Source organism: Gekko japonicus, unplaced genomic scaffold (assembly GCF_001447785.1).
Source record: "Gekko japonicus isolate JY-2015 unplaced genomic scaffold, Gekko_japonicus_V1.1 scaffold1498, whole genome shotgun sequence".
Classification (NCBI taxonomy): Eukaryota; Metazoa; Chordata; class Lepidosauria; order Squamata; family Gekkonidae; genus Gekko; species Gekko japonicus.
The window spans coordinates 458,464-469,981 of record NW_015176494.1 but is presented as its reverse complement, the minus strand read 5'-3'; the positions used below and the strand labels follow the sequence as shown (position 1 = coordinate 469,981).

General features: G+C 47.1%; 2 protein-coding genes across 2 annotated transcripts in view; both read left to right on the top strand.

Moving 5' to 3' along the window:
• Window positions 1–230: 230 nt before the first annotated feature.
• PIN4 (peptidylprolyl cis/trans isomerase, NIMA-interacting 4) lies at window positions 231–3,722 on the top strand (the record flags this gene model as incomplete). Its single annotated transcript, XM_015427281.1, has 2 exons — window positions 231–350; window positions 3,550–3,722. Coding segments are annotated over 2 exons (279 nt in total), but the record flags the coding sequence as incomplete, so codon positions are not given.
• A 1,804-nt stretch (window positions 3,723–5,526) lies between these two features.
• The window catches only part of GLA (galactosidase alpha), a 13,690-nt gene continuing 7,698 nt past the window's right edge, over window positions 5,527–11,518 (top strand). The window contains 3 exon segments of the mRNA XM_015427282.1: window positions 5,527–5,773; window positions 9,498–9,672; window positions 10,345–10,522. Of these exon segments, the coding sequence (XP_015282768.1) occupies window positions 5,571–5,773; window positions 9,498–9,672; window positions 10,345–10,522 (556 nt within the window). The 5' untranslated portion in view covers window positions 5,527–5,570.

The window sequence follows — 11,518 nt, the reverse complement described above, 5'->3', positions numbered from 1 at the left end:
TAAACCTTATCTACAAATCAGACAAAAGTAGCCTTGTGACAGATAAAATGAATATAGCTGGTTAAAAAATAATGATGTTTAGGGTAGGGAGCAGGCAAAGGGTTGCTTGCAGTGGGCGAGAAGGTGCAGATGCTCATCAGGTTTCCTATGAAAGAATGTGGCCATAGTGTTTGTTTTTGAGCCACTGATGCAGGAGGTCTGGGTTCTTAATATGCCTTGCTTTTTTCTAGGTGAGGCACATTTTGTGTGAGAAGCACAGTAGAGCCCTGGAGGCCCTGGAGAAGCTGAAGGCCGGCGTGCGGTTCAGTGAAGTTGCGTCCCAGTACAGTGAGGACAAAGCCAGGCAGGGGGTATGTGCCCATCCCCGTTTTCTGGAATGGTCACAGGGACAGGGTCAACTGATCCAGAGTTGTAGGACAAAGCTGAAGGTGCCACTGGACTCAAACTTGGTCCTTTTTTTTCTTTTTTCTTTTTTGAGCCCCCGGAGGAAGGGGGGGACTACATATATAGGATAAAGCAAAAGAACTCACTACTAACTAAAAACCCAAGGGAGGAGATCAAACTTTGTTCTGTTGCTTCAGTTCAAGACGGTTACCCACCTGAATTGCTCTAGAATGGTGTCACACTTTGTCCTGGCAGACTATGTGAGAAAGTGGGCAGTAAGGATACCATAGTCTTGTTTTGCCTTAGCTGTAGAACTCTTTTCCCCCCACATTCTGCTGGCAAATTTGGGGGCACCGGGCAGCTTGCGATCTGAACTTCCTGATTCAGGAGCGACACCTGGACTGCGGTCACACACACTAAACAATCCACTTTCAGTCCACTTTCAATGCACTTTCCAACTGGGTTTTGCCAGTTCACACAGTAAAATCCAGTTGGTAAGTGCACTGAAAGTGGATTATTTAGTGTGTGTGACTGCAGCCTTTGAGTGGGCAGCAGAGAAGAAGAAGAAGAGATGGGATTTATACCCCGCCCTTCACTTGGAGTCTCAGAGCGGCTTACAAACTCCTTTCCCTTCCCCTCCCCACAACAGACACCCTGTGAGGTGGGTGGGGCTGAGAGAGCTCTGACACAAACTGCTCTTTTTCAAGGACAGCTGTGCCAGAGCTTGTGACTGACCCAAGGTCACATCAGCAGGTGCAAGTGGAAGAGTGGGGAATCAAACCGGGTTCTCCCAGATTAGAGTCCGCGCACTTAACCACTACACCAAACAAGTTAGGCGGACAGACTGTCACTGGCCTGAGATCACAATATCAGGAACCTCATTGCTAAATGTGGATTCGAACCCAGATCTCCCCCATATCAATCCTATACTTTATTCGCTGTCCATGAGTGCCTGGATGTAGAGCCATGTTTACCAGTATTCCCATAGAAAATTGGAAGAGTTTGCCGTTTTACCCTGTTCTATAGACTTTTGACTATGCTGAATGTTCCCCAGGTTTATTTTCAGTTGCCCCCACCAAATCTTCTTAATATTCCTCTTTGTCTGGTTTTGTTCACTGCTTTGTTTCCCTTTTTTCATCTGCTTCAGTGCTGGAGGGTTTTGTTTTGTTCTGTTTGCACTGGAGACAAGGGTTTCTTTCTCCTCCCTGGAGTCATCCCAGCTAATCAGGAATCACATAATAAATTTGATGGGGCTATTATGCCGTCTAGTCAGTTATATTGGGCCATGTGACAATGACGTTAAGGACAAATGAAGCCAACTGAGACCTCCTTAAATCCTGAAGTCATCCCCTCTTCCCAAGAAGGCAGCAAATAAATTTTATTACGTGCACCTCGACTCGACCTAATAATAAAGCAATGAATGAAGAGCCCATTTCCTAACTGTTTCTGTCAACTCTTAACCTTTAGGTGAACATCTGTTATGAAACACATCTATCTTACCAGATAACCCACTGACTTGCCAGTCCTCTAATTGTCCTTTCTTTTCTTTTTTTTAGCACCCTGTGATGGTGCTTTAAAGTTTTATTGGATTGGGGGCTGCCCTTCCCCTCCCCACAACAGACACCCTGTGAGGTGGGTGGGGCTGAGAGAGCTCTGACACAAACTGCTCTTTTTCAAGGACAGCTGTGCCAGAGCTTGTGACTGACCCAAGGTCACATCAGCAGCTGCGTGTGGAGGAGTGGGGAATCAAGCCCGGTTCTCCCAGATTAGAGTCCGCACACTTAACCACTACACCAAACTGAGCAAGTGAAATTTATGGGGTTGGTGATGGAATCTCCTTGTTTTATACAACTGTGCTTTATACAGCACCATCGAAATACAGTGGGTAGGACCCTGCCGGTGTTTCTTCTGGCAGAAGAACCCCACCCCCTCTTATGGCCACTGAAAAAGTTATGCTGAAGATCATGGATGGGGCTGCAGTGAGGATGGGCAAAATTGAGCAGAAAAGCTGGTAGGATGCATCCTGGGTGCTTTGCAGAATGACATGATGGGAAAAGATAATATGTCTCTGTACCCAAAGAGCCTAATGTCTAAGATTCTATAATGGTAGCCTGGTCAACGGGGAGGGAGAGTGAAGGGGGGAAATGGGAAAAGAAAAGGTCTAACAGACCATCCCTCACCACGTGCCAACTATGGCCCTCTGTTTGCCACCTTCTGGTTTCCAACCCATTTAAAGTGGACCACTTGGCACCTACTAGAAGCCATTCCTTTCCTCTGCTGGCTCCCACCTTGTGGAATGGGCTCCCTGAAGAGGGGAGGGGGCATTTTATTTGAGTGGGCTTTTAACGGGGTTTAAGATGCAGGCATTTCCTTGTGGAGGATTACAGCATGTTTTTGATGTTTGGCATTGTAAGATGCCTTGAATCATAAGAGAAAGATATGGATATCTTAATAAATAACAAGGGAACAAAGTTTGAGTCTAGTGACACTTTTAAGACCAACGAAGTTTAATTCAGGGTATAAGCTTTTGTGTGTGCCTACACTCAGGGCTTTTTTTGTAGAAAAAGCCCAGCAGGAACTCATTAGCATAATAGGACACACCCAACAGCAGAAACTCATTAGCATATTAGGCCACAGCCCTGACAGCACAGCTCATTAGCATATTAGGCCACACACCCAAGTTACCAGAAGTGTGGTAATCCAGCCACGCCCACCTTTTGCTTCTTATTCTGTTGACCTTGTTTGTGGTCAAAACCCAGGGTTTTTTTTGTAGCAGGAACTACTTTGCATGTTAGGCCACACACCCCTAATGTAGCCAATTCTAATGCGTTTCTGCTGTTGGGTGTGGCCTGTTATGCTAGTGAGTTCCTGCTGGGCGTGGCCAACTTGGAAGCCAGCCGGAACTCCGTTCCTGTGCGTTCCTGCCCAAAAATAGCCCTGCCTACACTTCTTCAGATGCCAAATAACAAGAGATGAATGTGAGCTGAACATTAGACCGGTCTTCTTGCCACAGTGCCCTGCAGAAAGCGGGAGAGTGTTGTCAGGAGTGGGCGGGGGAAGCCAGTTGATTGCAGCTCCTCAAAATGGAGACAGAGATCTGCGGTTTGTGGATGGAACGACCTTTAGACTTTGCTAAGACCCCTCCCCCTTCCATTACTTTTCCAGGGTGACTTGGGCTGGATGAGCAGAGGCTCCATGGTCGGCCCCTTCCAAGAGGCAGCCTTCGCCTTGCCCGTCAGCAGTATGGACAAACCTGTGTACACAGACCCGCCCGTCAAAACGAAGTTTGGCTACCACATTATCATGGTCGAAGGGCGGAAATAAAAAATGTCCTGCTTGGTCATGGGAGGTTCTGGCTCTTTGCTTTCATTCCATGATGGATGCTGTGGGGCTTTTGCTCTGTTTCGTTTTGGTATCTTAAATCTGGATACTTCTCCCCCACACACACACACACACATCCATTCTCAAAGACATTAGGAAGCCTACCTGAAATCTTTTTACCTGGGGATGCTGGAGACTGAGGTTCTGTATCTGCTGACCTGGATAGGCCAGGCTAGCCTGATCTTGTTAGAACTCAGAAGCCAAGTGGGGTCAATCCTGGCTAGTATTTGGATGGGAGACCTCCAAGGAATATCAGGGTTGTGACGAAGAGGCAGACAATGGCAAACCAACTCTGAAGGTCTCTTACCTTGAAAACTCTGTGGGGGTCTCTACATGTCAGCTGTGAGTCACAGCCTGTGGCTTGACAGCAGAATAAACACACACGTGAGCTTACGGCTTTCTCCTCCATAGACGACAATTTACGGCGAGCAGCACCCTGCTTTTTACTGGAAGCTCTCGGTTTTGCTGCTCTCATTTACCATCATGATACATTTGCTATGCAGAGGAATGACGAGCTATGAGGGGAAAATGTTTTTAGCACGGAAATCAAAGCTAGCTTGCCAGAGCTCAAGAGAAAAGATGCACAGGTGGATTACAAAACTATCTGCTTGGCTGCCTCCATGAATCCATTTAGGACAGGGACGGGAGCCAGCTAAAGGCACAGCCGGAAGCGTAAATCTAATCTGCTTCTTTGTTCAAAATTTATTTATTTATTCACATTTCTACCCCGCCCTCCCAGCCGAAGCCAGCTCAGGGCGGCTTACATGAAATCGGCACATGGTTACAATAAAACAAAACATTTGAAACCGTGCTAAAACCAATTAACAATAACATAATGTGCTAGTGTTCTTGTTATTAAAACAGCGATGGCTACCATATCAGCTCTGTTCCCATAACCGGCTTGTAGATCTCCCTCGAATATCTTGCAGGTGGCTGGCACAGGCTGTTATTACGACGACCTGCGAAGGCAGCGGGCTTCCTATCCTAGCTGTTAGTGGTGGGGGCTGCTCCAAAAGCCTGGCGGAAGAGCCCTGTTTTACAGGCCCTGCAGAACTGTAAAAGACCCCGGGCCCTGATCTCCTCTGGGAGCTCATTCCACCAGGATGGGGCTGCCACCAAGAAAGCCCTGGCCCTGGCTGTCAACAGCCTGGCCTCCTTAAGACTCAGGAGGGCCAATCGGTTCTGGGCCCCTGAACGCAGTACTCTCTGGGGACTGCAGCGACTAAATGGGCTGCAGCGACAAAAGAGTTAACACTGCTTTCCCCCCTTTATAACATAGAATAAAGTCTGAGTCCACTGGCACCTTTAAGACCAACAAAGTTCCATTCAAGGTGTAAGCTTTTATGTGCATGCACACTTCTTCAGACAAATGGAATAAAATCTCCTCAAGGGTTACTTACAGGGGGAGGGGGAGGGGGGACACACAGCCATTAGGAAAGGCCACTCAGAGCCTAGATGCATATGCAGAGCTGAAATTGGATCAGGTGGCCGGTAAGATCAACGGATAGCAGCACATTAGCTCGTAAATGCAAGAGTTAAAGGGATATGAGAATGAAGCTCGAGCTCAGCACTTGTGGTACTTTTAGAACGTTCGGACCACGTGGTACTTTGTCACATGACCAAGCATTCGCTTCCCCCTTTTTGCAACAATTTCAGTTCTGTCGGACGGCGCCTCGGCCAGGAAGAACCTGGCCGTGATTGGCCCCTCTGCTAGAAGGAAGGGCTGCAGTTGGCTGCAGGTTGCCCCGTTCCTCTTGCTGCCTGGATTGTGAGTGAGGCGCGGCTGTAGGGGAGCGGAGCGAAGAATGGCTGCGGGGGCCAACCGGAGAGGGGGCCCGAACCGGGTGAGGAGGCTTCTGGTGCTGGTCGTGGTGGTGCTGCTGGAGTTGGCGTGCCCGGCTGACGCGCTGGAGAACGGGCTGGCGCTGACGCCGCCCATGGGGTGGCTGCATTGGGAACGCTTCCTCTGTCAAACCGACTGCTCCCAAGATCCCCGACGGTGCATCAGGTAGACACTTTTTCTGGGAAGGAATTGGAGTCTTTGTAAACGTTTGCATGGCTGGAGCGTGCGTGGCGCTCCGCACGTGCTCAGGGGCACTGTTGCATTTGTAAATGGGGGCGGGGAGCATTGATCGCGAAGTGTGGGATAGTGGTTAGGATAAGACCTATGATGAAAATCTCTCTCGGCCATAAAATTAACTGGGTAGCATTTGGGCTCGTCCTGCGCTGTCCGTTTAATCCACCTCACAGGGTTGTACTAGAATGAGGAAAGGAGGACCATCTGCTGAGCCCCTTAAAGAACGGCTGGGATAAAAATGCACCCGATACAGGTGAGAAAACGCCCCTGGCCTGGTTCTTGGAGAGTTGCAGCCAGTCAGAAGTTTGATAGTACCAGGCTAGCTTGCCCAACTGTATACTATTCTATTGGAAAATACTGTACTTATAGTGCTGCTTGTTTGTCAATTATCAAAATGTTAATTAAAAAAAAAAGAAGATCATGTACAGTTTAACATTAATGTCTAAGTTAAATGCCATTTGTATGGTTTAGTGGAGACTAGTTTTTCTCTCTCCTACTAAGGGAGTTAGGTTAATAGAGTAAAACTAGGAATATGGTGGTTTTGCCAGTTTGGTGTAGTGGTTAAGTGCAGGGACTCTAATCTGGGAGAACTGGGTTTGATTCCTCACTCCTCCACTTCACCTGGCTGGATGACCTTGGGCAAGCCATAATTCTGCCACAGCTGTTCTTGAAAAAGAGCAGTCTCTGTCACTCAGCCCCACCTCCCTCACAGGGTGTCTGTTGTGGGGAGGGGAAGGGAAAGGAGTTTGTAAGCCGCTCTGAGACACCTTTGGGTAGTGAAGGGCGGGGTATAAATCCAATCTCTTCTTCTTCTGAGTGGCCACTTTGCTTATTTTATTAATTCATTCACTTTATTTTATACTCTTCCTTTCTCCCCACTGGGAACCTGAAGCCTGTCCTTCATTTTATCCTAACAACAACCCTGTGAGGTAGGTTGGGGTGAGTGTGTGACTGGCTAAGGTCACTCCGAGAGTTTCCATGGCCTGAGTGTGGATTTGACCTTGAGTAACCACTATACCACACTGGGCCCACACATTTTGTACGTCGACACGTCACAGACTTCCATGGTACTTTGGCTATAAAGTATACTGTTTTTCTACTTCTGTACTTATGTATGTGTGTTTAACAATTTGTTTAACAATGCCTGTCAACAATGAAGAACACTCATGCGTGTGTTGAAGTGGATTTGAATTCATGAAAACCTTTGCCACAATGAATTTAACATACTACAAGACTTCTTTAAAAAAAATTCTGAAGGTTGCCACATGCTGACTAACAGGGCTACAGACGTGTGGTGTTTTCCCCCTTTACGCATTGTATCCAGTTCTCCTTTCCAAGTAACCTGAATATCTTTGCATGATGATTCAGTGACAGGCACTTTTATGCTAAGAAATGCTGAACTCTGGCCTCTTGTGCTGCAATTATGGGCTATGGTGTCCCAATTTAAGGGAAAGGCAGGCCCATTCTCCTGTAGATGTGACGTGAAGATCTGTTCACCACTGTCTTATGCTTACAGTTGGTTCTAGCACCTGGGTAGTGGGCAAAATTAAAGGCATGAAGCTTGTCTTAGCTTGAAGAAGCAGCATTAAGAAAGTTTCACCTGTTGATTAGGCCCATTTTGTAGGCCTTTGCACTTTTAAAGGTTACTGATATCCCTGATACCTTTGTGACTCCTACTCTGACCCTCTAGAGTAGGAGGTTGTCGTCATGGACTGGCAAATGCCTACACATTTGTCTGGTGCCAGTGACTGTGCACATTTGGTAGGGTGCTGTGGGTGTCTTTGACACTTGCTGGACTCAGGCATACAGAACTGTTCTTGTGTGCTGATGTGGAAATATTTAGATTCAAGTTCTATGTGTGTCAGAAACATAGTTTAGGAACAGACATTGAATTCTGAGGTAACGTGTCCCATTACAGGAAGAGGAAAAATATATCTCGGTTCCTAAGCATCTAAATAAAATTCCTAGGGATTTGAGCAACGGAGGTTCAGGAATCTCTGCTGTCCTGGGTTGAGTGGCATGTCTGATATGGAATTGTCTCAGATACGAATTGTGTAACCTTGGCTAGACTGTGCAAGTCAGACACGAACTTCCAGTTTCCCTTTTTGTTTCAAGGTGGGGTTGCTTAGCTGCAAAAAAACCAGTCTGCCTGTGTGGGCTGACTTTGTTGGGGATTGCCGGTTTTCCCCTTAAAGGTCTATGTCACCTACAATGAAACAGTCATTCCACAGTCTAGCAGGTTAAAGTGATCGGCTGAACTTTCAATGTCCCCGGATGGAACTTACAGTGCCATCCTAAGCAGTGTTCCTTGTACGCTGAGTTAGTGTGAGCTAGCTCACAGTTTTTTAGCCTCCAGCTCACACATTTTTGTCTTAGCTCAGGAAGGAGGGCTCCAGAGCAAACTAATTTATGCAGTAGCCAAATGGCTCGCTCACCACTTTAATGGCAGTAGCTCACAACATAGAATTTTTGCTCACAAGACTCCACAGCCTAGAGGAAGCATTGATCCTAAGAACACTTATCCCAGAAGTAAGCCCCATTGGACAGGCTTGAATAGGATTCTGAGCAGACTTGTTTAGGATTGCTCTCTTAATCACTTACATAATGCTATCAGGAATGTAGAGAAGAGAGCTTTGCACATATTTAAGCTTAGCTTCAACTGGAGGCTAAGAACCAACAAGGCTAAGGCAAAGTTTGAAGTGGGTTTTTGGAGGAATTCGAAAGCTCTTGTCACTGTGGTGTCTGGTATTCATTTACTTTATTAATATCCTGAAGTTCTCCCCAGTGGGGACCCGAAGCAGCCTGTGTTGTCTTCGTCTCCTCCATTTTATCCTCACAGCACTCCTGTGAGGTCGGGCTGTGTGTGTGTGTGTGTTTGTGACTGGCCCAGGGTCACCCAGCAGAGTGGGGATTTGAGCCTAGAGCCTTCCAGGTTCTAGTCTGACACTCCAGTCAATACATCACACAATGGCGGTCTTGAGTATTTTGTAAGGGGGGGGGACCTGGACAGGTTTCGCAGCACTCTTTCAGCTCGTTGACACAGTCACCTAACACACTTCTGCGAGACAGAAATGTTTCACTGGGCATGCGGTTGAGGCAGTGAAGTTTCGATCGAATCGGCCTCCCCCAGCTCAGCTCTCTCTCCACCACTCCCCTTGTCATTGTGCAGTTTTCAGCAACACACGGGCCGTACTACCTCATTTTTGGATAACATGCATTGTGTGCCTATATCACCATCTGAATTCTTTAGTTTAACGTTGTGCTGATAATTGGTTTCAATAAGTAACTTGTGGCATTGTTTTTAACACTGCTGTTACCAGCCCTGAGCCTGCTGTGCAGGTGAGGGCAGGCTAGAAGTCCAATAGAATAGATAAATAAAACAAATTGTAGTCATGATCATAGTAGTTGAGTGGTGACCACTGTAGACCAGGCAAATCTAATGCTGGTGGAATGCGGTCATTTATACAAGCGTTACTCTATTATGAACAAGATCCAAGTTGTCTCCTTGGATTATCCCCCCTTCTCCAAATTCGTAGCTGTGAATATTTAGATCCCACGCAGTACTTCAGTGCCAGAGTACAGATCTCCATGTTCTCCTTTCCCCCTTTCCAGTTCCCTCTAGTTGCTCGTGACCCTTCTCTCCTGTCCCCCTCAGTGAAAAGCTGTTCATGGAGATGGCTGATCTGATGGTGTCCGAAGGCTGGAGGGACGTGGGGTACCAGTACCTGTGCATCGATGATTGCTGGATGGCTCCGACCCGTGACGAGCAGGGCCGACTGCAGCCAGACCCCAAACGCTTCCCCAGTGGGATCGCCAAATTAGCTGACTATGTGAGTGAATGCGTGCTAATCTCTCTCCTCTGCTTCTTCCAGTTCTGGGCAGTTAAGGAGTGTAGGAAGAGATGCTGTTGACATCTTATCCCCTTTTGGGGAAGATGAGAGAGTTTTCCTGACTTGTTCTGTCTTGTCTCTAAATGCAGGCCCATAGAATGGTAGGACTGAAAGTGACCAAGCAGACCAGCCTCCTCCTGTAGGTGCATCCCTCTATAAGAATGACTTAAGAATTCCTGCCTTGGATTAGACCAAAGATCCGTCTATTCCAGTTTTCTGTTACCAACAGAGAACAGCCAGATACTTCTGGGAACTTGGACGCAGAGCATAAAGGAAACTACTTCTCTGTTATCTGTCCCCTGATCATGAAGGAAATAGTAATTCCCTCTTATCTGTCCCGTAGTATCTAGTATCCAGAGTTATACTGCCACTGAATATGGATGTTCCATTTAGCTGTCATAACCACAGATCGCTCCCTGTGTGATTTCAGGGTGCCCCCCAACTGTCCTTTGCTCACCCCCCTGTCTTTTATTATCTAGGATCAGCCATTTCTCAGTCATTTCCCCCCTCAACTAAGCTGGCCATGTGCTTTCTGATCTCCACTTTTAAAGAAACCCAAGCTCTCCATTCCCTTGATCCCGCTGTGTTTGCCTGTTACTGTCCATGATCCAGGTCCACTCCAAAGGGCTGAAGCTGGGCATTTACGCCGATGTCGGGAACAAAACCTGTGCGGGCTTTCCTGGCAGCTACAGTTACTACGAGCTGGATGCGGAAACCTTTGCCAGCTGGGGGGTGGACCTGCTCAAGTTCGACGGCTGCAATTGTAATTCACTGGACCTGTTGGCTGATGGTAGGTGCTGGACTGGAGTTGGGGCCATGAGGTTACAAGGTAGCGTGGCAGCATGGGCTGGAGCTTTAAGTGGAACATCTGTTTGAGTCCTGGAGGCTTCCACCTGGCTGATCTGTCTAGAAATAGGAGTTTAGGTCTTTGACTCCTGCAACTCTAATAAATGCATTACAGAGATGACAGGTAACTGGCCGTTTCCGTCTTGGCCTTGATCCAAAGGTCTTATATCCCACAGGGCACCTTTTTGGCCTATAATTCCAGAGGGGTAGAGTGAAAACTGCTTGCAGCAAAACTAACTAGAAAGTCGGTGACACCTTAAAGACTAACGAAACATATCCCAGCACGAGGTTTTTTGAGTCTGAGATCACTTCATCAGATGCTCAAAGTGTACATCCGCATCAGAGATATTTATATTTAATGTTACAAGCCACAGAAAGGGGGGGGGGGACTGGGGAGATGCTACAGAGAGAGGCCAGTTTGAAACCATAACTGTAATTCATTCAGAGTTCGGGGAGACCTGACTGCTTATAGATGCACTGATGAGACATTCAGATCTAATCAAATAAGGTGCATTGTGAAAGATGATTAAGCAGAATGCATTACCGTCTGTAAAGAGGGCAGCATGCTGAGCTATCATCTCTCATAATGAGTGTCGAAATCCCTTACAGGTACTGTACCTCTTGATGAATCCTAATTCATCACTTCTGCTTGATTATCCCTTTGAACTTTCTGGTAGGACAACAGTAATCTCCTGGCCCATAAAAAACATTCCCTTGCTGATTTCTGAATATTGCATTTTTCAACAGCAGATTTGTGCTTGGACTGCCCTGTTCATCCAGTGTCGAGAGCAAAGGGGCATTGTTGACACATGATGGCATGTATTACATGGGAGAATGAACTGGCATGGTACCCCTGATGTTATTAGGACCTGTAATAGTATTGCCTGAGCTTATATGGGATTGGATCCTATGACTCCCTTCTGCTGAGTTGGAAATGACG